At 37.8% G+C, this 26750-nt stretch overlaps 1 protein-coding gene across 13 annotated transcripts; it reads left to right on the top strand.

Moving 5' to 3' along the window:
* The first annotated feature begins 939 nt into the window (after positions 1-939).
* CLGN (calmegin) lies at positions 940-26479 on the top strand. 13 transcript variants are annotated; one of them, XM_032685904.1, is made up of 19 exons: positions 940-1068; positions 1532-1629; positions 3446-3580; positions 4999-5056; positions 5917-6095; positions 6977-7047; positions 10153-10211; positions 12272-12413; positions 12779-12860; positions 13582-13774; positions 15575-15764; positions 16360-16473; positions 16947-17103; positions 17872-18087; positions 19179-19298; positions 19480-19615; positions 21505-21582; positions 23699-23811; positions 25378-26479. In XM_032685904.1, the coding sequence occupies exons 4-19, from the start codon at positions 5053-5055 to the stop codon at positions 25450-25452; spliced, it is 1929 nt and encodes a 642-aa protein (XP_032541795.1). In that variant the 5' UTR covers positions 940-1068; positions 1532-1629; positions 3446-3580; positions 4999-5052; the 3' UTR covers positions 25453-26479. The 13 variants fall into 13 exon arrangements, with proteins under 13 accessions (XP_032541795.1, XP_032541796.1, XP_032541794.1 ...); XM_032685903.1 differs by having other exon boundaries at positions 944-1146; XM_032685907.1 differs by lacking the exon at positions 1532-1629 and adding an exon at positions 3755-3795 and having other exon boundaries at positions 1064-1171.
* Positions 26480-26750: the final 271 nt, after the last annotated feature.

Here is a 26750-nt window from a genome sequence, read left to right as displayed (position 1 = left end):
GTATTGGATCACCAGGCTCCTTCAGTAGGAAATTGCAATTCAGTACTTTCACATGGTTTAAAACATAGTCTCAAAAATATTGACCACCTGGAGCTCATTGTACATGTACCTAACCAGGTTAAATGCCTTTGTGGGAAGAAAGCTTATTCAGTATTGATATTTAATAATATTTGAATAATTGAGTATTAATATATTAATATATATTATTAATATAATATTACTGTTGAATAATATCAATATTGAACAAGCTTATTCAATGTTAATAATGGTTTATTTAACCCATGATTTTCACTGGAGCACACATTTCATTTCTCTGCATGGCATGCCTCGGTTCTCGTCTTAAATCTTTTTAAGTACTTTTGAAAGGGGGCACACTGACATTCGTCTTCTTTAGAAAAGGCAGCTGGGAACTGAGCTTCGGTGATTTATTTAAAATGTGTTTATTTCGCTGGGCTCAACGACCCCGTATATTGGGGTCATCAAACACGTATAATTGGACCGCCAAACTGAGCCTCCAAATGTAACGAAAGGTTTTGTTAATTTGAGGTTAGTGGTGGCGGAGAAGCCCTTTTTCTGGGCTGACCGCTGGCCGGGGGCGTGCGGAGCAGGACGATGTGTGACCCCCCCGTCCCCCTGTCCGCGGCCATGACGGTAGAGCCGCTGTCACGGGCGCCCATGGCCGAGGGGAGGGGGCGGCCCGGGACAGCGGCCGATTGGCTGATTCGCCGCGGGAGGGGCGGGCCGCCAGTCGCGCACCGAGCTGCCATTGGCTCTCACCTCACGGCGGGCGCCGCCGATTGGCGTGGCTCCCTGCCCGTCTCCCGCGCCGCCATGCGGACTCGGCTCGGCCGTGCCGCGATTGGCGGGGACGCGGCGGCGCGGCGCGAGCGGCGGCACCTGCTCCCGCTCGCGCTCCCGCAGCCCCGGGAGCGGCGGGGGCGCCGCGCGCGTGCGCGGCCGGGGATGCGCCGGGGACGTCGGCCCGGCCCCGCTCCCGTTCCCCGCTCCCCATCCCCATTCCGCCGCCCTTGACTGCCCGCCGCGGATCGGAGGACGCCGGGAGCGCCCGTACCGCCCGCCGCAGGGCTAGGAGCGCCGGGAGCGCCCGGGGAGGGAGAGTGGCGTCGCGGTGCGTCGCGGTGCTTGGTAACGAGGGCGGCGGCGGCGGGAGGTGCGTGTGGGCCCCGTGTGGCGAAGGGCGGGGGCGGCGGGGGTTCCCTGGCCCCACCCCGCTCCCCTCGGCCCTCACGGCCGGCGGCGGGTCCCGAGGGTGGGTTGGGGGGAGCGCGGTGATCCCCCCGCGGGGGTGGGTTTGGGGCCTCGGGGGTCCCGCCGGGCACGGGGAGCGCGGCCCCGCAGCGCCTGCGGCCCTCGCTCTCCCTGCCAGCTGTCCCGAAAAGCGGGGTCGTGCTGGGCGCCGTCTGAACACCGAGCGGCCGCTCCGTTGACCCGAAGTTCTATTTTTTTAAATTTTTAAAATATTTTTAATTTTTATTTTTTTTTTAAATTGGAAAATAACGCTTTCCTGGAGGTTTTAGCAGCAAAACACCTCGAGCAGGCACCTTCAGGGGCACAGCATTGCAGCGGGAGTAGCTGCTGAGTTACGCGTTTGGCACCCAGTCCAGTGCGGTGTGTTTGACACTTGGGCGATCGAGGGAGGGGAGTACGGCTTTCACACCAAATAAAGGGAAAAATAAAAAGCTGTGTAAGGATTCTTGAGTGCTTTTCACGGTGCAGTTGCAGCTGGATGTTGTCTTTGGTCAGGTCGATGCCAGTGCAGCAGCTTGGGGAAGGTGCAGATGGAAGAAGAGGTGGGGGAAAAAAACCCTCCACTTTTTGTAGCCCTGGATGGAATTGCTGTTTGGCCCTGGAGAAAGCCCATGTGTTGATACTGTTGATGCAGGAGCTTTAGAACTTGGAGTGAGAGAGACTGTTAATGGCTGGCTTGTTCCCTTTCTGCTTGAGAATGCAGAGCTCTGAGAGTTGCATGAAAAAGGCATGACCCTCTTCAAAGTCCAAAGAAAAGTTATTAATAATTATTAATAATCCAAAAGATCCTGATCTCTCTTTAGTTCTGCATAAAATGGAGCAATGGTGCCACTACCTTAATGGCATGTGTAGAATGTGCAGCAGGTCACAGTGCAGAGGTCTGAAGGTTGATGTGCTTGCACCATCCAACCATCTGTGGAAACCAAATCATTCTGGTGGGAATGGATCCCAGGAGGTCTCTACTGTGGCAGGGGCAGCCCTGCGGCCAGTTCAGCTTGCTCTGAGCTTTGTGTGGTCTGTGTGGAAGACCCCAAGGACTGAGCCTGGGCAGCCTGTACTACTGCTTGCCTGCCGTCATGGGGGAAAAAATTCTAATATCCAGTCAGAATATGTTTTCAGTTTAGGTCTGTTGTCTTTCTTAAATATTAGTATGTGTCTCAGAAACACCAGCTCGTTACTCAGGTGCAATGTTCTGCTGATGTTGCAGCACTGTTGCTGATCCCAAGAGCAGTAGTACTGCTGGCTCAGATTTCCCTTCTGATGTGTGGCAGTGCTGTTGTTACCCATGGTAAACAGTGACCAAGCTATGCAGAAATTTAAGTTTAAAATTACAAGTCTGGCAGAATTGTCAAGGTGTTTATCTAGAGAAAGATATTAGCTGCCCATCCCAAAAGGAGAGATTGGGAATCCTGATTTGGAGGTGCTGTTATTCCAGGATAGATTTCTATGTCTCAGTTTCTATGAATGCAGGTTTTCTATCCAGTTCTCTCATGAGTCATACAGAACTGTTGGCTCAGCTGGTCAGAGCATGGTGATAATAGTGCCAAGGGTGTGGGGTTTGATCCTGTATGGGCCATTCACTTAAGAGTTGGATTTGATGATCCTTGTGGGTCTCTTCCAACTCATAATATTCCGTGATTCTGTAAAATGCTGGCAAGATTTATGGTTTTTCAATTATCTATTTGCTGTAGCTGGCTGAAGGATGGTTTGGAAGTCACTGGTCTTTGGTGTTTTGGCAAAACTGCCAGTAAACATGTATGGGGTTTGTGTGAGAGCCACAGTCTGGGATAACTTGCTTTGTTCTGCTGAGGAAGTTTCAACAGTGAGGATCCTTCTGGCTTGGTTTTATTGTCACCTTGAAGAAAGAGTAAGAAAAGTTTTTCATAGGTCTTCATGTGTTAATTAAGAAAGTTCAGTAGGTTTTAAAGACCATTAAATGTGTAGTGTGAAATTCTATTTTGAGGCCACAAATTCTTGATTTATTTTACATTCTAAGACTGTAATGCTGGCAGAGTTCACAAAAATAAAGGATGCAATGGGATTGTTTGAAACCATCTTTGCCTGGCAATTGAGCGATGACTGCAGTTGGTCTTGATAATGCATTTCGGTGTTTCTGGGATTATTTTAGAAGTGTGTCAAAAGGTCAAAGGTTAAAATGAGCCTTCTCTTCTTGAAGGAAGAAGTAAGAGATCTAATTGAAGACTGAATGAAATTAGGATAAAGTCCTAGGCTAGGACCAGGAAGCAGCGATAAGACTCGGCGTGAACGAAGTGAAAGCATCAGGAGTTTTGGAAGGGAGCTGTGTAGAAAGGTGAGTATTAGTCTGATTTCTTGGGTGCCCTTGTTATTCTGTGTATGGAACAAAAGTGGATGGGGCTAATTACAGTAAAATTACAGCTATGTAAGTGAAAAACATTTTGGATTATGCACAATATACACCTGTAATGTATTGACAAAGAAAGATGTATCTCTTCACCTGCTTTAGGAAAAGAGGAGGAGACCACCTGCATGACAAACTAGCTAAAGGTAGGCAAGCTTTATACTAAAAAAGCAAGTCTGATGCCTGGTTAATATATGACACTTTAGGTAGGAGCTAAGGAGTCCCAGAAGGTATGGATATGAAATTCTTTGACTGTTTTTATCCTAATACAATGGTTAAGAAACACAAAAATGAAGGTGGTAAAACGAAGTGTGACACCCTCCAGGCAAAGGTGTTCAAAATATACCATAAAATTCAGTGTTCACCATGATAAACTGAATTACTTTCAATCTTCAGGGCAAGATTATTTTAAGTGCTAGAATTGGCCCAGGAGGTCTGTGAATTAACAATATCTGTAGTTTTTAACTAAAATTTTAAAAAATCAAATACAAAAACCACAGTAAAATTTGCAGATAACTGTTGAAATGTATCACTATGGTAATAACTGAGAAAAGAAGGAACCACAGACCTGCCATCCTCAGGCAAGGTTATAAAGTTGCCACAAGGAATGGCAGGGATTGTGGATAGTAGTGTGGGACAAAATGTGATTAATGTAGTTTTGTGGAAAATAGGTGTTACTCCCAGAAAGAGAGGCTTTTGGTTATTTCCCAATATTGACATAGTACTAGTGTGTGAAACATTTCTGTATGATACTCCTGAGTTTTGGCTCTAAATATAATCAGTGCAGTCAATATTAATTTAATGAATCTTAATTTTTTTCCTTATTCCTTTTTTTCTTTTTGGATATTTGTAGCACAGTCATGCTGGGATATGAGTTTTTTTAGCCCTGATACTGTTTGATCTCTATATGTGTTGCCTGATAGAACTTGCAGGTGTTAAAAAATGAATGATGAATAGCTATTGGTGCAATTCTGATGTTTGAATTGCTTAGCAAATCTGATAAACCCAGGAAGGAAGGAAGACTCACACTTCCAGTATAAGACAGTATCTAGAATTGCTGGGATATTCAGAGTTGTAGTGGTAAACAATTTAATCTCTAAAGGGTGATGATTTAACTGAGAGGGTGATTGCTTTCTCAGGAGCAGAAAGCACCTCAGCAGCAGAGTATTTAGTTTGACCAGTAGTGGCTAAAGGTAACATACAGTTTGAAAATGTCATACAATAGCAAGTTAAATATCAGTATTTGTCTTTATTTTTAAGTTTACTGTGAATAGAATTAATAAGAACTAAAGGATAAACACCTTTTCAGAGGTATCTAGAATCTGTCTTTGTTCTGTTTCCATATTCAGACAAAAACAATTTCGGAAAGAGGTGTTTTTTGCAAGACCTTTGAGGAAACTTGCATGGGTGTGTCCTTGACAATGCACTGCTCCAAACCACTGGATACTCCAACATAAATGTGAATTTGTATGTCTTACAGATGTGAAGCAAAAAATACAGGGCAACAATGTGTTCTTTTTCACTGCAGATCATGTGGAGAGGCTGGGGCAGTTGTCTGCTGTTGACATTCATACTTACACAGATTAAAGATTTTCAGGTTTCCCTGAAATTAGAAATGTATTTGGATTTAAGCTTGAACTTCTGCTTTAACTAACTTAAACTTTAAAATCATTGGAAAATTTTGAAACAGAAAATATTTTCTGAAACAATCTTATACTTTCTTTGGACACTTACAGCTGGAGTTGATATAAGCTCTGCGCTCATCTAAACATAGTCATTGGAAAAAGAGGCAAATAGAAATGTGTAATTCTGGCACTGGATAATAATACATCCTAAACCTAACGATTTTATTTACCCTAATGAAAGGGATATTACTTATTGCTACATTGTAGAGACTGATTCAAATTGGTTACTTGTTCAGATTGTTAAAGAATGGGAAAATAAAAGCAATCTTACCTAATTCTTAAAAAAACCACATATACTGCAGTTAAATTCTTGCTAAATTTGGCAAGGTAAGGGAAAAGGCTACAAGCACTTCCATAGGGACAATAAGAAGTAAAAGAGAGTCTGAGTCTGGGCTTTGTAGTAAAAAAAAAAATTCAAATTAAGAAATAGCACTTTCCTAAAATATTATAGTGACAACACTTTCTGATAGTTGTTTCCTATTGTTTTAATGTGTTTTTTTCTCTTGTAGATAAAGTCTGGGGTAAAATTAAAATAGCATTGGTAATATCCTTGCAACAATATTTAAAATTTAAAACTTTCAGTTCTTCAGATAACCAAGATGCGCTTCCAGTGGGACTGGCTGTGCTTGGGTGTCCTGCTAATTAGCTCAGTGACTGCAGAAATTGAGAATGAAGAAAATCTGGATGCAGATGTTGAAGTGGAGGACTTTGACATGCAGTCCCAAGAAACTGAGATTGACAGAGATAAACCTTCCATAGAGGTAAGATTACAGAAGTCTTTAGTGAAGTCTGGCTAAATACAAGATGCATAGTTATAACTATGAGAAATTGGTGGACAAATATATTTTAAAAAGACTAAATTAAAATGCAGTTGACAACTGAGTGGGTGTCAAACCCAGCAGTCTTTCAGCTGCTGTGTGTGACATGTAGGGCAAACTTAATGATTCTCTTATGCCAAAGAGAATTTTACATCCATGATGTAAAATTTCCTGTGGTGGATAGTCAAGAAAAAGGTTTTACTTCAGTCTAGATACAGAACCTTTTGATGCAAGTCCTAACATGCTTTTTCTAGAGAAGAAAGCAGAAAGCATCTTTCAGAAAGCATCTGAAATTTTGACTTTCGCCCAGTTTCTGGATCTCATCAGTCACAGCTGCTTTTTGTCACTGTCTTTATTCTCAGAAAATCTTCCTTTTGTTATGCTGTACTTCAAAATAGATACAAATAGCTGTAGGCAATATTAATAACTTGTTTTTTCAACTCTCTGTTGTGTAGCCCAGTTGTAATATGCTGAGTAGATAGGAAAACAGAAGAATGGAAAACATGTATAGAAAGAAATAGGGAGGAAGCAGAGAACTGGTGCAAGTTCAGTAAATTTTCTGGGGTTTTGTTATAAATAAGATGTAACAAAGGTTTAGTAATGAGCTTTGAACAACTTATAAAATTCACAGTTGTGAAATTGTTCAGTGTTTGAGGGATGCACCCATAGGGGTGGGGGGAGGAAGGGGTTTTATGCTGCTAGGTATTTCTAATGAACAAAATCTGTTGTTCTGCCTGAGTGGATTACTTCTAGAGGTATGATAGTGTGTTTCAAATGAAAAATTGTAATTTATGTTAGAACATGTATCTGTACTCGTCTCTTAGGTTGTTTACCAGACTCCAACGCCAACCGGGGAAGTGTATTTTACAGAAACCTTTGATGGAGGATTGTCTGGGTAAGCTTATGCCGTAAAAGGATAAACTTTTACTTTCATCAATTCAAATTGCAGTGGCAGGACTTATTTTGTATTCAGTTTTCGACTAGTATCCTTATAAAAATTAATTGTTACAGGGGTTACAATTGGGTAGGCTGTTAATGCTTGCTCCAGATACATCATAATGTTAAGATGGACCTTTACCATTTCAGATATGTTGCTATTTTTTTGTGTGTTTTAAGGAAGCTTTTAATAAACTCTGGGTTTGTGGACATTAAGAAAAATAATATGAAGATTTAGCCAGTTGAGTTTAACTAGCTGAAAGGTGAAGTGCATAGCACTTCAGTAGCATTACACTTCAGTGCATTACACTTCAGTAGCAAGCCCTTTCTTCCTTTTCACATGATCTTAGGTATGTGTAAAAAGGCAGCACCTTCACCATTATAGATAAAATCTCTATTGGAAAAGACTTTTTAAGCAGATTTTTATTAATTTATTTTATCACATCCCATACTCAAGAGGAGTTAGGTATTTATGAGACTACTGAAGTGTTCCTAGGTAGTCCTTACTCTAATTAAATTTTAGAACAATATTCAGGTTTATCTCAACAATTCTCAAGCCAGAAATTTTTGTCTTGTCTGTATCTTGGAAGTGTTTTTACAACAGGGTGGCAATGTTGGGTGTAATTACTGCTGAGTGACTTGTGATGTTCAATGAAATTCTGTGTTTTGTGACCTGCAGTCAGTTGCCACCAATGCAATGTCAATAAAAAAGAATGTAATTATTACTTTCTATTTCTGGAATAGACTTACTACTTTTAGTTGGAAAACAGTTTGGCATTCAGTCCTCTTTCTACCACAGATGTAAAGGGTGTAAAATCTCAAGGGCAAGTCAAATGCTTACCATGTAAATTTGGTCTATATGATCGCTGAGTTCTCTTTTTTAAAATGAAAAAAGAATCAAGCCAGGTCAGCATGCTGTTACTGGCTCAAGAGAAGTGACTGTGCATCCTGTTAGAATCTGAATATGGTTGAAATCTCTTTAGTAAGAGCTGGTGTGATATTAAGAGTACTTTCTTGCTATGAGAACAGCTTTTAAAATATGAATGGAAGTCTCTGTTTCTCATGAAAAATCGAGTCTTATTACTGGCATTTTTTCCCTGTACACTTTGATGCTGTTGAGCACAAGAGCTGTCTCTTGATTGGTGAAGAATCAATAAAAATGTGTTTTCATATGTTACTAAAATTGATAGAACAAAAACTAACTCCTAGGAAGAGTCAGATTAAGGTGAAAGGAGATGCAGTGTGGTGTCTTCATTTGGTAGAACTTTAAGCTGCCAGTTTTTTGCTTCCTGTGGGAAAACTGAGAGCCAGCTATTGTTGGAGTGAGATTATACATCATGGGACATGTCTATTGAGGGTGCATGATTTGGACTGTAGACAAAATAACATGGTAGCAGACACCAGTAACTTTTGTAGGATTGAATCTTACTCCCTTTTTCCAATTGTTTCTGAACTGTTCTCTTCTGTAGAGTTACAGGCCACTGAACATTAGTCTGTTATTACTCACATTATGTTCTTTCATATTTTCTTATTTTCTTACATATTTACACCAAAGAGAGAAGAAAAATAAGTTAGCAAGCTCCAGTCTTCAGTTTATCGCTTGTCTTAGTGATGTGGTCACTTCTAAATGTTAAGTGCAAAGGCAGTACCCAAGATGACAGGAAAAATTATTAAATAGAAGAGGTGATAATGGTTAAAAAAATGAAACAAACCACTGAAAACCTTGATTAACAAATGCAGAGGCTTAACTGGGATACTCGAATGATAGCATTCATCCCAATTTCTAGCTTTTTGAGATCTGTTCAAAGATTAGCTTGTCTTCCTACTAAATGTAATATTCAGAGCTTTAGCTACAATGCTTGGGATTTTTTGGTCTAGCTGTACAAAATTTACATAAAAGTTACATATATGGAAGAAAGATTTATAAAAAAGTAACCAGCATGTTGCCTTTCTCCCCTAAAATTGTGGAAAAGCCTGCACGTAAATTGACTGTGTAAATCACCAGAATAGAGTAGCTTTTTTGGGAATGGCTCTTGCAAATCTTTTGTGTGACTTGTAGAGATGTTTTATTTCCTCATTGGTCTCTGTCCTGGTACGCCAAGGATCTAGTTTGCTATTTACACTGGGAAGTTTTTCCAGCAATTCTGTTAACAGTGAACAAATGTGACTGAAATTCCAGCAGAAAAGATAAAGTATTCATCCCTGAAATACTCCATGCAGACAATAGTTCAGAATGAATGAAAATAGTTCTTTACAGAATTAATGATGAGAATGTATTATTGTAGTTGATACAATGAAGAGTTCAGCAACACTGTTGGCCTAAGATATTCCTGTGCATGGCTCAGGATAGAACCACTGTATGTCCACATGGGGGGGAACTGCCCTTTTCCTTTTTTTCTTCACCAAATGAACACTGTGTGTGTAGACTGTACATGTCTTTTTGGTAGCCTCAATTTGATAAGCTGATTGCTTTGCTCATACTATCAAGTTGATCAGGAGTGTGTTTACCCTGTTGGATCCTCTGTGTGCAGAACACTTGGAATCTGTTCAGTGTATAATTGCATTTGTCATTTAGACACTTACCATTCCCTTTTGTCCTCTGCTATGCAGGTGTACTGTTACTGTCAGATAAAGTAAAGGTTCCTTTGGGTGATTTTTTTTCTCTTTCCTTGTCATAGTGAAGGTTTTATACTTGAAACTTGCTGGTTTCCCTGTATTTTGTACATTGTATGCTGACATAATATTCTTATATTCTGCCAAACTCAGCTTGTATATAAAACTGAAGTCTATTCAGAATTAAATAATTCAGGAATTGAATTACTTTAGAGTTTTAATTGTATATTCCTTTGCATTTTTAGGAAATATTTTGAAATGCCATATTAGACTAATCTACCTATGATTTTTCTTTTCATGTTCTTTGAAGTACACACAGTTCCATGATGCTGACTGTCAAAATCATTTATCACAGGTTCACAGCCTAGAAGCAAAAGCTGTTTTTCCTGTGCTTGTTAAATAATAGAGCTTTGCATAGATTGTTCAATGACCAGTACACTTTTTGTTTTAGGTGGGTGTTGTCTAAAACTAAGAAAGAAGACATAGATGATAACATTGCTAAATATGATGGTGAGCACTTTTAATGTTTACCTCCATTGTATGGTTTGTGATGTTTTGTTGCTCTTTGAGAAATAACTACCCTTTACACAGAACTTATCTTTGAAAATCTAGACGAGACAGGTCAAAAATATTAGTTTGTATAATGACTGTTACCCTGAAACTGAGATGCCAAATGTTGCTCATCCTCACACTTAGTGTGAGGATAACTTTTTTGGTCATCCCAGCAATCCATTGCAATGGATGACACCAGAATACACTCTGCCATCTGAATATTCAGTCTCGATTGTTTATGAATATCGCTTCTTGAGAACTGTCTTCTTTGAAATTGTGTCAGAGAGATTTCCCACTTCAATGTCAGCTCTTAAACAGGTTTCTAAAGCAGCATGTTCCATCCTGCTCTGTCTCTCCAACTAATTCCTGGGTTGGTCTCTTGGTATAGCCTTTGAAACAAGAAAGTTAAACGGAATGATGTTTTTCTTTAAAATACTTCTTCAGATTGCCTGTGCTTGAATATAGGGCTGTCCAGTGGTTCTTGTACAGTTTAGCCTTACAGTAGTCTAAAAGAAATTTGGAAAGCAATCATGAAAAGGTTGTTTTGCTGGTTTAATTACTGGAGTTTGCACTTGACTTGTCGCTTCCTAGTCTATAACTGGCTGCTTAAATGTAATTCTAGGCTGTTTGACAGATGTGTGATTTGTGGCCATAATTTTGGAGTCCAAATTTATTTAATTCAAGAGGGAATGGAGAGAACAGAAAAAATTTCTGCTACAAAAGAAAAATATTTCCTGCTGTTCTTATGTCAAATGAAATCAGTTAATGTTAATAGAAAGTGGTGAGCAAACATAACTCGCAGGACTTTGGTGTGCAGAACAGATGTTTTTAGGTTTAGCAGTTACCAGAAATAACTGGTAAAATTAAGAATTTGCAGAGGAGATATCCACACAGATGAGATGCGTATAAGAACTGATGTCTCCCTGATTACTCAGCCTCATATTAGATAGAAATTGTCTTTAATGTCAGAAAGTTGTTTTTGGTTGAAGTCACTCAGAAAATTCAACATTTAATAAAGTCAGTGGTAAAAACACATTTTGGGACTATTTTCCCATCATTTGTTTTTTCAGGCTTGTTGTTTTGCCCAGTGTTATTGCTTGGCCTTACTTTCCATGAAGGAACACTACTGAAGAGGAGGGAATTCTCCTCTCTCCTGTTTAACAGACTAGAAGAAACTAAGAATTTTTTTTGATGTACATACCTGCCCTTCCTTAACAACTCTAGACATATTGCACTTCAGTTGCATAAAAGTAAATAGCTGTTTTATTGGCATTTCACAATTTTATGAATCTTCTCTAAAATACATGCTGAAGAACTCATGACCTTTTTTTTCCTTTTCACATTGACACAAGCATTTTTCAGATTACAGTGAAAAAGTAATCTGTGCTGTGTTCATTCCTGGAAAAAAACCCAGTGAATCTTGTGCTGGTAATCTCTGAGAAAATATAACTGCCCTTTTAGAAATCTTGTTCTTTGAATATTGACTAGATGTGTATTCAACTATATCTCTCCCAAACTTGGAGAATATGTAAGTATATAATCTATTTTTAAAGCTGCAGGCGTATTTGTTTGCCTTTAAGATCAAACCTGATAATTCTTGGAAAGACTTTGGGGGGAATTTGATCTGCCCTGTGATTAGATTTGACCCAAAAGATTCTAATTCTGTATAAGCAGAAGAGAAAGAATGATGCAGGTCTCTGGCTTACACAGTGCCTTGTGACTGATCCTTTTTATGTGATGATGGTAGGAGCAAATCTAAAATCTGGAGAAATATTTTATGTTCCTCTAGCTGTTATAGGGTATTACAGTCTAGAGATACATATCTACAGCATTTAAGTTTTCTTGTAGATTTCTGTAAATTTGAGAAGAGCAAGAAATAATATCTTTGACATCAGATGTCAAGGCTTTTTTCCCTGCTTGGACTATAATAGTCTTTATTTGTTAACTCTTTACTTTCAACAAGGCTGTGATTTCTTCAGCCTGCATTTTTTTTCAAAGACTCTGTGTCTGTGTTTTAGGGAGATGGGAAGTAGAAGAGCTGAAAGAAAACACAGTGCCTGGAGACAGAGGATTAGTGTTAAAATCAGTGGCAAAGCATCATGCAATATCAGCAATGCTAACAAAACCATTTATTTTCGATGATAAACCTTTGATTGTTCAGTAAGTAATGCCTCTGATTTTTTTACTTTTATTATTAAAATCCTTAAGTTAAGAAAATAATGTGAACCTCTATAAAACAATACTGATTTCCATATAGCATTGACCTATCGTATCCAGAGCTATTAGAATTGTAAATATGAGTGATTGATTAATTAGTTAAGATTGTAGTATAAGTGTTAAAAAGTGATATTTAGACTATTTTGAAATAATTTTGGACAGAAATCTAATATTTGCTTACATGGAAGTGTTTTGACAGTAGTGACTAATACAGAGTCTTATGTATTCATAATTAGAATGGCAGATTAGAAGTTAATTGTATTTTTCTCACACTTGGAACATTTTTTTTTAACTTTCTCTTTGCCCAGGTATGAAGTGAATTTTCAAAAAGGTATTGACTGTGGTGGTGCATATATTAAACTTCTCTCCAGTAGTGATGACTTGAATCTGGTATGTCCTCTCGCTTAACATTTGCTGTCAGTTGTTCATTTGAGGAACAGCTTGGTTCTCCCTGATGTCTTATATCCGGGACAAAGGACTTCTGTATCTCTGTAGTCTGACTTTGTGTATTAGTAGAAGCCATAGGATCTTAACTCATAACTTCTGAAACAGTTATTTTACTGCAGAGCACAAGCAGGTTATTCCAAATATGGAAAACAAATAAGTAGTTAAAAGGTAATGACATAACTAAACAGATTAATGCAACATACTCTGAAGGTGAATAACTATATCTGATATTTTCAGGGCTGTTTGTTGCTGTTACTTAATGTGGAAAGGAAAAAAGCACTGATAAAATACTGGATATTAAAATCCTGGCTTTTATCTTTATGGGAAAATAAAGTTGTTACGAAGAACAGTAACTAGTTCCCCTTCCATTTTTAGTATAATGTTTGTAGAGGGACACAGATACTTGGGTGTTTTGATTTGTGACAGGCATCTAAATAAATACATTCATCTTTGAAGAGACTAAAAGAGTTAGTCCATTCCCTGAGAACAGAGAGCACCCAGCAACTCAAGAGGAACGATTCAGTTCCTTTCATGATTTTCCCTACCACTTTTCATTTATCTTTTAGAAAAAGGTAACTATGCTGTATGCCAAGGAAAAGAACTACTGAAAACTGCTTCATGAAATGTCCAGTATAACACATGCTCAGCTTTCTTGCTTCTACAGGAATACTTTTTTGACAGAACACCTTACACTATTATGTTTGGACCAGATAAATGTGGAGAAGATTACAAACTACACTTTATCTTCAGACATAAGAATCCTAAAACTGGAGAGTATGATGAAAAGCATGCTGAACGTCCTGATGTAGACCTAAAGAAGTTCTATTTGGACAAGAAGACACATCTATATACTCTTGGTATTGTTTAATTCTTACAAGTTTAAATTGGAAAGGAGAAATTAAAAATTTTTTTCTGTCTGCTGAAGCTTTGTAATTGAGTCTTCTTTTTTGTTTGTAATAGTCTGTTAATTGTGAAGGGTGATTGCTTAATGATTTGGCCTTAAATGACTTAATAACTGGGCTTAAATGATTTAATGACTGAGCTTAACTGCAGGACATAAAAGTGGCTTTCAGATGCTGCTGTTTAATATTCACTTATAGGAAAAAGCATATCAGCCCTGGCCAGCCTTTAGCATAAAGAATTGATTAATGCCTTCAGTATTTGTTATGGTAAAATATTTTTATTGAGGAAGATATTAAGACATACAACTGTCCAATATTCTAGGAAGGTGTCAGAGTTCACAGGAATTCAGTTAAACCTGCAGCATGTCACACACCATCCTCCTCCACATGTTAAGAGCTCTCACAGACACCTGCAGTGTGCATGAAAAGATAGGTCAGCACATCCTCTGAAGGTGAATGAATGTGGGCTGGGTTTAATTCATGTGACAACTCTTCCTGTACCAGTGAACAGTATAGCAGAGATAAAAGTTCAGTTCATCTTCCCCCCTTTGTTTATTCTTCCTCAGAATTAGAAAATCAGAGAAGAATGGGCTAATCTGTGGCATGCTGCAAATCCAGCCAAATTAACTGTACTTACAAACTTCCATGGACTAATAATAACAGTAGGCATGTTCATATGCTGTGCCATGGGTTTTTAAGATAGATTACTCTAGTGTGCCATAGCAAACTTTTACTTTAGATAATAGGAATCTCATAGTAAAGGAATGGATGCATTCATGTATTTGGGCTGTTTGTTAGAAATTCGAGATACTTAAACTTGGATTGCATTTATTTTCTCATAATTATTCAAATAGACTCCACAGAGCTGTGTAATTCTAATGTGACTGATAAGAGAAGTCTAAAAATTAGTTCTTTGTATTTTATCCAAAGTTGATATGGGGTTTTCATGGGATATTTTAATACTGTTGAAAACTTTGGGCTGCAAGATCTTCATTGGATGTAAGACTGTTACTCTGGTTTTCATCACCCAGCTTTAGAAAACTGTTATAAAAGTGGAATAGCATTTACTTTTACTTAATAATCTTTGTTGTGTTGAATGGAGAGTTGAATATACTAGTTAACCAGTGAGCCCATTTATAAGAGCTTATTAGAAGTGGATCTGGATGCATCTGTTACCGTCTGACACTGCGCAGTTCTTTGACCTTGGCTTCTCAGTGACTCACGCTTGCTAATATACTTAAACATTTGAAGAGAATTTTCTGTATTTGCAGTCTGGCATTTGAGAGAAATGGCTGTTAGAAGTTTGAATCTGAGAGAAAGTACTTTGATCCTTCAGCTGTGTTACTGGCACAATTCTTGTGTTTCCGTGCTTTCAAGTGTGAGATGGTAATTTAGTAGCAGAGATGCCTTTGGGGGCAGAGATTTGACTTTCATTGTCTGTGCTTTTTAAATAAAAACAGCAGAATTTTGGCCAAGTGGTAGGTTTTTGAGGAATCTCTTAGAATGTGTCTGGATGTGTTTCAGCAACTGAATTTTCTAAAAGTTTCATTTTGGGGGGCCTGATGCTGGTTATGCATCCCCTCAAGGGCAACTTTTTGTGTCCAGATTAAGTGAGGAGCCTGTCTCCTGCTCTGCTTGGGAGGATCCCGTTTGCTGTTATTTTACTAAGGCTGCGCTTATTATATAGCTTTGGTTAAAGATATTTATAAAATTAATGGCTTCCTTATTTCTTTAAAACAAATTTCTTCAATTTAGTGCTAAAACCAGATGATACATTTGAAATGTTAATCGACCAAACAGTTGTCAGTAAAGGAAGTCTTCTTGAGAATATGGTTCCTCCAGTAAACCCTTCCAAAGAAATAGAGGATCCTAGTGATAAGAAGCCTGATGATTGGGATGAAAGACCAAAAATACCTGATCCAAATGCTGTCAAACCAGATGACTGGTAAGGAGAATATTTTTTATCTCTACAATGCCTTTTACATACATGTTATATATTTGAAAGATTTGACTGGTTTTATTTTGGAGTTTGCCAATGACAACTGGAATATGTTTCACTAAAAGCACTGAAGTTTGAAAACATAACTGAGGTGAGTAAAAGGATCTGGTCATCCTCTAAGGAGAGAAATAAAAGATGATTTTTGCTGATTTTGTGCCTTGTGTGGTTGCAATTAATAACTAAGATTGCTACACCTGAATAAGAAGCAGATGTTTTTTCCACCACATAGCCTTAATTTACATTCAGTGATTTTCACTTCCTTATGTGTGAACTGCTGTTCATGCAGCAACTCAGGAAGAGTAGGGAAAAACTCAGTGGGAAGACCTGACTGACACCTGCCAGTTGATGTCAGCAGTTTCTGTACTAAATAGTACTGTGAAACAATGTAAATATAATTCAGGTGTTTGTAAACAGATAATTGGATGTCTAATTCTGTTGTGCCTTTGAAAGTCATCCCTTTCATGCCAGTTACAGTCCTCTGAACAGAACATTGGTTCGAAGTCAGGCTGCTGTATTTTCTAACCTGAGTCTGTAATTGAAGGGATGAAGATGAACCTTCCAAAATAGAAGATCCTGATGCTGTTAAGCCTGAGGGATGGCTTGATGATGAACCAGAATATGTTCCAGACCCTAATGCAAAAAAACCAAAGGACTGGTAAGTTGGAATGTGTAAGGAATGGCCAAATATTTGTTGCTTTGTGGGACCGCTTCTATAAAAACATGAACGTGTCCATTGCTTTTTGTTTTCTGAAGATATATTAGCAAAAACAGAATATGAAGGACCCCTTTGAAAGAATTTGCTACAGTTTAAGTCGATGTCTTGAAGTCATAATATAATAGGCTCCAAGGGATCTCTAAGCATCCTAGGGAGAAGTGTTTCAAGCTGTCTGCAGATGCAGGAATGTAATTGAGGTCAGTCATGCTGTGGTAGTTATGAACATGTGACCTTTAAAAAAAAAGTGGAGCACTCCTTAAAAAAATTGTTTATACTGTTGGGTAAAGCTCTGGTCAGAGTTCTGAGGTTGTTATAGCAAAATGTGTATGGACCCAAACTTCAGACTGCCAGTGCTTTGGGCCTGTCTGATCTTAAAGCAGTTGTTTGTAATTTTTTTTTTTTTTTCTCTCTAGGGATGAAGAAATGGATGGGGAGTGGGAGGCCCCCCAGATCCCTAATCCGAAGTGTGAGACTGCACCTGGTTGTGGACGGTGGGTGCGTCCCATGAAGAACAACCCAAAGTATAAAGGAAAATGGAGAGCACCTATGATAGATAATCCTAACTATCAGGTAAGAGCAAAATTGTAGGTCATTGTTAAAAGGTACAGAGTTGAACAAGAGCAAAGTCAAAGTAGTATATTTATCTAGGCTTTTTTACAGTATATTTATATTTTAGAATGAGTCTGAATAGCCTCACTAAACACTTTGAGATTTTTTTTGCATGTAATTTGCTTTTTTTTTTTCTTTTAAGTAATGCTTCCTGTATTAAAACAATTTATCTGTTCAAAGTCGCTTTTTGTACAATTTGCACTGGTACCATTTATTTAATAGTCTCTGTAGAATTATATTAAGTTACATTGGGGCTTTAAATATGAGTCTTTTGAATAAACAGTCTTTTTTATATTCAAAAATTAAGCCTTTCAGCAAGCAGGTTGAACTTACTAGTTCCATTTTAGAGGATGCATCAATTTTGGATAATTAAATTCCCTTCTTCCCCTCCAGACATAAGAGGTAATCAGTTGCATATTAAAGAGAGTTACTTTGTATTAGTTATGGCTGGGGAATACTTGAGTCTGATTTCTTTGAGCTTAAGATCCTAAGCAGGTTTGCAAACAAAATTTGCCTCTAATTTGCACAGGTATCATAAGGCTGAAGTTTCCTTTCCTAAAATTTTCCCTACCATTTCTGGTAACAGTGCAGGTTAAACTTTACTGCTTGTCTTTTTAAATAATGCATTTAACATAGTTGTGAAGTTCTAATTATTTTAAAATTTCTTTCACAGCTTGTTTTTTTTGGTGAGCTATAGGTAATGTGATTACATTTTTTTTCCATCAACAGGGAATCTGGAGCCCTCGGAAAATACCAAACCCAGACTATTTTGAAGATCTTCACCCGTTCAAGATGACCACTGTCAGTGCTATTGGTTTAGAACTGTGGTCTATGACATCTGATATTTACTTTGATAACTTCATCATCTGTTCAGAAAAAGAAGTAGCAGATCATTGGGCAGCAGATGGCTGGGGCTTGAAGAAATTAGTAGCAAGTGCTAATGAGGTATAAACTTTAATATGTTCTTGATATCAGAAAGTAGTGAGGAAGCTGTACTGTTGGAAGAATTTTCTGTCAGTTAATGCTGACAGAATATTAATTTGTCTGCAATTAATAATCTTGCTGAGTAACTCTGATAGTTTGGCTTTTTACTTTTTCCAGATCAATATCTTCTTGAAATTAAAAGGGTACTACATTTTACTTAAACACCTGGTGAGAAATTGGCTTCATATTAGGTCTTCTGCTGTTCACAGTGACACTAGAAATTCAGTACCTGACAGCCAATGAAAGCTGAGTTACTTGCACTCAAAGACCTTTTTTTTTCTTTTTTCTTTCCCCTACCACTCCCATTTTTCCTTGTGGCTATATCCATGATACATATTCTTTAGATGCTTCCCTCCCATGAGGAATGGATAAATAGTCCAGTGTTTGTTTCTGTTTAATAATTTTAGGGCTTTGGCTGCTTACACGTGTATTATGCAGCTCTGAATATGTTGCATGTGTGTTTATGGAGCTGCATCTGTTGTTCTGTTTGTATGGGTGCATCCACGTTTTTTTCTGCACTTAGCCAGCCACCACAGTTTTTCCTAGATCTCTTCCCTATGTTGTGGGAAGGAGCTGCCCTGCCACACAGGGATCATGAGCCCCTCTAGTGGCTGGCTGCCTGCACTCCTGTTTCTGTCCAACAGTCCTCTGTCTTCTTTGAATCAGTGGCAAGAGCAGGCTGCAATTTTGAGAGAGAAATGATGGGTTGGTGGCAAATGTGGCCAATTCCTGAGGGGTGCTGTTTGTCACAGCATGAGCAGGTAGCAACAGCATATCTGCCCATGCCATCAGGAAAGCCATCTCCTCCCCCAACCTTGTCTTTTTCCAAAATATTTGGGTTTATGTCTGAACCTTTATCTATGCTTGTACACACAATGGCAAAAAAATTCCTTTGAGTCCCCTCACTCCACTGTGTCTCTCAAACTTCCTTAGTTACTGATGTACCTTTTCCATAAGTCATTAAAAAGCAAAGGTAAAGAAGGGTTTCCTTTGGACAATATAAATGTATAGAGTATGCTTCATAAACTTATTATTTATTTTCTTTAATACAGCCTGGTATGTTTAGTCAACTGGTGACTGCTGCAGAAGACCACCCATGGCTCTGGGTTCTTTACATCTTGACTTTAGCTCTCCCTGTTGGTCTAGGTGTATTGTTCTGCTGGCCAGCAAAGGTTAGAGAAATTTATTATATTTGTATTTGAGTTTATTCTTAATACTTTATTTGAAAACTCTTAGCATCTGTACAACAATATGCACTTTTAATGTGCCATTGGTATTACTCAGCTTACAGTGGCTGTTGTGTTGAGTTCTTAATTTGAGTTGAGATGTAAATCCATTTTTAATTTGTTGTAGAAAACAGATGAATATGACTTCAAAAAAACTGATGTATCTAAGCAAATTAGAAAAGGGGAGTTAAAACAAGAGAGAGAAGAGTTTGAAGATGATGAAATAGATGAAGAAAAAGAAAATGAAGATACTGCTGAAGATGGTAAGATGAGCATGTCAGCTTGCAGTTTGGTTAAAGACATGAATAGAACTAGTTCATGGATTGCATTGCCAATAATTACAGCCAGTTATCTTACAATATGTGAAATCTGCCTTGCTCTGAGTCTTCTTTCCTCTTTGATAACCTCCAGTGAGTGGCATCCCATGGCTTATAACTCTTTGATAAATACAAGCAGAAAGTAAAGCTCTACTCAGTATTTTTTTCACTTGCAAGAAATGCATGTGCTTCCAGCAGTCTTTTTTATCTTTGTAGACAGCGATGCATATTTTATTCCTTCTAAATATTTCATATATTGAACACATTTTAATGGTTCACATATAAGTACCTGAAGTGGTTAAAGTTACATCATTGTCTTTAAAATGTGTCTGGAATAGCTTTACGTCTTTAACATAAGTCTTTCTGCTTACTTCTCTGGGGGAGGGTTGTACCTTCAACTCTTCTGTTGATCACTATTTTTAGTTGCTTTTGTTAAAGCCTGAAAATACTTGAAATACTGAAGTTTGCTGCTTCCCCTGTGTTGCTTTTTAGCAACACATTTGAAAGGTCTGTCCTGCTGCCCAAGTGAGAAATCAGTGATTCAGTAGGTTGAGCTGTACTTTGGCATCCAAGGATAAATCATCTTGTGTTACTGTATCAAAGATTACTGGTACTGTTCAGCCATGGCTCTGATGTGCTGTTAGCATTTCCCTGAGTCTATATAATGAATAAAACCCAAATCACCAAACTTACAGTGTGTTATCTTGACTTTCATGAGAAAATTTTTAGCTTCAGAACTCTACAAGGTTCTGCCTCTTACTTCATTCTTCCTTGATAAGAACAAACAAAGTGACAAGTGACTGGCATGGATAATTAGAAACTGAGCAGACATTCTTGGTTGGCACTTTTTTTCCTTGGTACTGACATCACTTTGTATTACTGACTGAAACTTGGTGGGGTTTGTGTGTCTTTACACCAAGTTCTGTGAGTGTTGATGGCTTCTGTCTGTATGACTTAAAAGTTCACTTTAGCATCAGTCATTCCCATGCCAGTACTGACAGAATTAAGTACATTGTTGTCCCAGTGCTTGCCACCCCAAATTTAGTCCTGACTATCTGCCTTACTATTTGAGAGCCTCACCTAGGCATTTAGTTATTTTGTTATGCTATTCTTTCCATTAGCATAAATTTTAGTATATAATTTCATCATTGTATCTTCCTGCATTTTCCTTTTGATCTTGCTCTACTCTACCTGGTCGTGGCTCCTGAATTACAGACTCTGTTTTATTCTTCCCCATCTTGTTGCAGATCATAGATGTGGTTTGTACCTAATACACTGCTGTTGCAAGGCTGAGATACCTCAAGTCCAATATTCTTCTTTAAGACAGTTAATTTAATTTATTTAATTAATTACAAGACATCAGTTAATAAATAGCATGTTAGAGTGTGTGTTTCAGTGTTAGAAATAAGGTTCAGGCAATTGCAGAGGAATGCTGTTTAGCACCCACAACTTTTTAAAATTCTACTTGGAACATCTGTTCTCGGTGTTGCAAAGGTAGGTTCTATTTTAGACCTTTACTTTTAGTTACTCAACTGAACAGTAAGTAATACTTACTGTAAAAATAACCTAGGTAGCTTTTGTATGACTATTCCAAGGTTTTCAAGTAAATTCTGTGCTTCAGAGGGAAGGATTACACTTTGCTGTCATATGACTTCAAGGTTTCTTTCTCTAAGAAGAATTGCTTAGCTTCCCTTAGCTTCCTGCTGCCTTTAACATTTGCAGGTTGAAAGCTTCCTTTTTTTTCTATCACTATCTTTCCACCTTTTGCCTCTTCTTATCTGAAAGCAGTAGAGAATTTGCCTTCTACCTCCTTTTCCTGATTCTTTTTGCTACAGAGAGAAGAGAAATGGAGGAGACAAAAAGAGAATTTTTGAAGGATACAAAGAAGATGGGAAGGGAGGCTTCTCTTTCAGGTACTGGGAAAGGGAAGTAATTTGGGCCAGGTCTTGCAGATGATCTTTCCTATCTGGTTTCTTCTCTCTGCTTCCTTGTTGATGGTAGCTTCAAGCAGGTGGATTCCAGCTCTCATCCAGTGCAGATGCGAGTTTCCTCTAAGATTTCTCCCTGTGGTATCTGTAGTCATAAATATTTTCTACTGGTCACTTTGGCTCCTTATAATTTTTACAGTTCCTTTGTCATCATTATCTCCTCCTTTGTTTTTTGGAGTTGAAGGTAATGGGGTTTGAGCTGTTGAATACTGAGTGACTTGAGATCTACATTTTATCATGGAGCCATTAAAAAAAAAAAGAAAGAAAAGCGAAGTGTGGCACAATACCAAAGTTCAGAAACACTTGGAGATTTCTTTGACTCCAGTGAGAATGAGTTGCTGGCAGATTACTTCTTGAAGGGCATTGTCCATGGGATTTACTGTTTTATTTTGTTCTGTGTTAATTTTTGTGACATTGCTAAAGAATGGTGTATTCTTGACTTGTCTACTTGTCTGCTTTGCCTCCTTGAATTCCTTGCCTTCTAGAAAAATATTCCAGGAAGTAAAAGTATGTTGCCACAAAATGGAATTTCAGGACCACAGCCTGAACCTTATTTGTCAAGTTATACGTTCATTTATATGAAATACTGTTTAAATTACTATTGGATTAAATTAAAATTAATAATTTTACCAAGTATAGTTGTCCAGTTCTGGCTTTTACAGCTTCTGATGTCTGAAGTTTTTTTGTTGTTTTGGGGGTTTTTTCCCCTTCATTGAAATTAGTACTTATGGGAGGAGCTGGATTTGCATCATTTACCATTTCTAATCTCTTCATTAGAATATGAGCAAAGGCTTTGTGACTTTCTGCCAAGCTCCTCTGTTAAGAGCATATTTTTAGAACAGAAGTCTTTGTCTACATCTTTCTTAAACCATGATCTGCATTTTTGGGTCATATTTCCCCTTTTCATAACAAATGTAGAGAGATATTATTGTAGACATGTACCAGGTATATTGACAGATTTGGAAAATGGATTTCTTAGTTTATAACAGTTTTAGGGAAGCTCTATTTATAGCTGTACTGCAAGTGAAGTTTTTTGGTACTTCTGTGGAAGTCTCAAATATTTTAATTGGAATTTCTAGATTTTCATCACCAAGAATCAGGAGAGTCACATCTTATCTGTGACTACCTCCTGAATGTATATGGATACTTTTGTTTCAGTTTTTACTGAGATGCAGCAGTTAGAATTGGGAGGTTGGGATGGGTGGGTATTCTTTTGTTTTTTTCTTTTTTTTTTTTCCCCCACACTGAAGTAGTGCTTATGAGATGTAGGCATGACCTGAAAAGGCTAGAATTGAGCACTGCTTCCTGTTTTTAGCTGAGTCACTGGCAGCCTGTCAAGTTGTAGAATGCCATTGTGTATCCTTTCTGTCAGATTTTAGGTAAGATTTCTTGTTTACTCATGATAGAAAGTATTTCAAAGGGTGCTAGTGCACTAGTAGTGCAAGCTGGACATACCTTGAGTGATCTAAGGCAGTCCTCTTCTGACTAGTTTCTGCATTGCAATAATACATAAGAAGGGAGGAAGTACTGGGCTGCTTATCCCTCAACCGAAACAGAAGAATTCCCAGAAGAATTCCCTGCTGAAAACAGGAGTTGCCTTAAGATGTCAGTGTCTCCCTTGCTGGATGACTGATAACTGCAATATTGTACTTTCCTATCTAAGTCAGAATTTAGTCAAATTTGGGATGCCTGAGTTGTCCTGTTTTGGGCACTGGTCTCCAAACTGGATACAATACTTGGATTTCAAGTGAAGTAAATCAAGTTCTTTTAGTCAGTAACAAGTCTGAAGAGAGTAGGGGCTATTGTGAAAAGAGGTGAAGGTGGAGGTGTTAAAATTGATTATTAAATTTGAAAATGATCACTTTCTACTAATTCATGAGAATTCTACTCACTCTGTCACACAGAGATGTTTTTATGAGTTATTCTAAACAAGCAGTTCATTCTAAGACTGAAATTGGCTTATTTTCCTTACTAGTGTGTCTGGATATAGTGCATTTTTAATACAGTTTGGCTTACAAAGTAAAATTAACTTCTTCTGCAGAAGATGAGGGTGAAGGTGGTGAAGATATCGATGATGATGAAGAAGAAAATGAAGTTGCAGATGCAAGTCAAGAAGAAGGTGGTATGTCAAATAAATCTGATTCAGAAGATGAGGTAAGTTATCTGACATCATACTTCTAACTAAGCCCAGTTACCTGCAACAAGTGTTTTTCTTCTCTTGAGCCATAAAACAAATCCTGAGGTGGAAATGTGTTTTCATTTGAGTTTGACACCTCAAATGCTCTGTATAAATACAAGTATAGTATAGAAGTGATCATGCAGATCTCTAAACATGAAATGTTTTTACAGGAGTGTAGTTTTTAACAGGTTATTAAATGAATTGCTAGTCTCGAAAATTTAGGTGTCAGTCTTTATTGTGCTACTTAATTGATGGAACGTGCTTCTAACAGAATAGCCTTTTTGTGAGACCTAGAAAAACCTTAAGCTTTCAGCTATCTTTTGGTTTTTTGGATTCCAAAATAAAGCAAAATGACCACACTCTTTTTCAGTTCAGCACCTGCAGTTTCATTTTTCTTGTGCAGATTAATCTAGTCACTCAGATAATCTACAAAATGTTTTTCATAAAATAACATTGTAGAATGGAATTTGTTTGTGCTTTACTTGCTCATCAGTCAACTACTCATTATCCTTTATTTAGAAACTGGTGTGTCTGAAATGCCTTAGATCCACCCATTGGTCACGTTGTGCTTGTCATTCCCTAAATGAGTCCCTTCCCAGATTAGGGGAGTTGTTTAACATAATGTAATGTTAACTCCTTTTCATGGAAAACTGCTCTAGGAAACTGGACCTTGCATGAGGTTGCATTGTTTCAGGACTAAAATTCTTCATCAATTACCCCTTATTCAGTACTTCTTCTTCCTGTAGGAAGTTGTTTTTTTTTTTCCCTTGTACATTTACCTAGGAATACAGTATCTGATGAACCCTATTAGGAGTCACAGGACTCTTTGTGAAAGTAGCAACAAGATCTGAATGTGTCTGTGCCATTACACAGTAGCACAGTGAGGCCACAGCTTGCTTCTGTCATGAGTTAGCTGGTGACCTAGTTGGGAGGCATCATGTACACCACATCCTCACTCAGGTTGGGCCACATTCTGTGAGCTCTTCCTTCTGAATGAGGTGCTTGCCATTAGGTGATGCAGGGAAGTGAGGAAGCAATGCATTGTCTGAGAATGGAGTTCACACTGGAAAGGCTTTTTATGTTCCTCTGTAAGCTTATTGCTTTTAAACTGGGAACACCACATCTGATTTAAGAACACCTTGCTTTATTTGCAGCTCTCCAAAGGGGACGGTTAGAATGCTTTAAATGCTTCCTGCTTCAGAAGTGGAAATTAAAATTAGCTAAGATGCACTTTGAGGAAGTTGCTAAATTAATTTAAAACTCACCACTTTTAAACCAGTGAATACATGGGCAACCCCAGATTTCTGACATTCATTTAGATGTACTATTCTCTTCCTTCTTGAATATAGGAAGGAAAAGTCTTCTACCCACTTTGTTTATCATTAGGTTGGTATTGTTGAAAAATATGTCCTGCCACTTCAATGTTGCATTTAGTGATAACATGACTGGGAGGTTTAGGTGCAGTAATAAAGTAGCATGCCAGCTTCAATAATTAAAGTAAGTTTAAAATTCTAATGCTGAATTTCCTTTTTCTTTTTCAGAAGAAAGAAGCTGACGAGGGTACAGGAGATCATCCGCTGAGATCAGTGCGCAAAAGAAGAGTACGAAAGGACTGAGTTATTTCCAGCTGGTATTTGCAGGTCTAGATAACAGTAGCTTCTGGTGTGCCACTCCAGTGGGCCTGACAGCATGCAAGTTCCTGAGCTTTAAAGGAAAAAGGGGAACTCACTGCTACTTAACCTCCTGTTTTAATCCTCTGACCTCTTTAACCATCCCGAACTTCCTCGATTCCCTTTTTTTTAAGGAGAAATACTATCCGTGAGGAGTTAGCTGGTGTTTCCAGCTGAAAATAAAAGTGAAATTACAAGTTGGCCAACTGATTTTTAGGTGAAGATTCTTAAGATTTGAAGTTTCTAAGAAAATTAGTATTAGTTGGAGATAAACTTGCTCTAAATATTTTTTTTAAATGAATAAATTATAATACTTTTGCAGCTCTAGCACAAAATTAGCTGTTTACAGTTTTCAGCTAAAAGAGGATGACAGTGTAGATGTAGCATCTATATAGCAGTTCTCATTGCTATGAGAAAAGATATTTTTTTCTGTGCAGAGCTAAATGCAATAATTGTTTTTGTATGATGATTTTGTGCTAGCAACAATTTTTATTGTAAATTATTTATTTTAGTTGATCTTGTTAAATGGGTGGTCACCTGTTCACTTTAGGCATTGGTTACAGTAACTTATTTTTAAGAGATATTTTAAAATAGAATACTCATAGAACAAGTGGTAATTGATGTGACTTGTTTTACTTTTGAATGCAGATAGCAGATCTGCAGAAGTGATATACAGATGATTTTTTCAAACTTTTATAGTTCTCATGTTCCAAGCCAGAGTGGTATAACCTCTGTTTATAGAATATTTGCTAAGTGTATATTGCCACCTAAAAAGATTTAATAATTCTTCCTTAATATGAAATTTATTAATATAGATAAGAATTTTTGATGGTTAAGTTTTTTAAAGATGTGAGTAACTTGGGCATTCTCATAATGTAGTTGAAATAAACTGCATATTGTAAAAGAAACTTTGTTTTGTTAAAGTTCAGCTGTATATTAAAAAAAAAAACAATAAAATTTCAGTCACCAGAAACCTCTTGCTGCTTGACAGCTGCCTGTAGAAGTAGTGGACTATAAGGTGCTAACAAAAGCAGTAATACATTGTAAACAAGCAGAAATACATTAATTCATAAGAATTCTAACCGATTTTCTAGTTCACATAAAAAAAGGAGTATTTTCACAGCAGTTTCCATGGAAGTCTCTAAGAAATGAATGCTTACTTAACCCTAATGAAAAAGGCAGCGTCCTCAAGTGCTTGTTCTGAAGTGCTAAGAAGTTAATTATATTGGACTCTTATTTAGTGT

Source organism: Chiroxiphia lanceolata, chromosome 4, assembly GCF_009829145.1.
Source record: "Chiroxiphia lanceolata isolate bChiLan1 chromosome 4, bChiLan1.pri, whole genome shotgun sequence".
NCBI lineage: Eukaryota > Metazoa > Chordata > Aves > Passeriformes > Pipridae > Chiroxiphia > Chiroxiphia lanceolata.
Note: the sequence above shows the minus strand (reverse complement) of the source record. Positions and strands in the feature narration are given on the sequence as shown.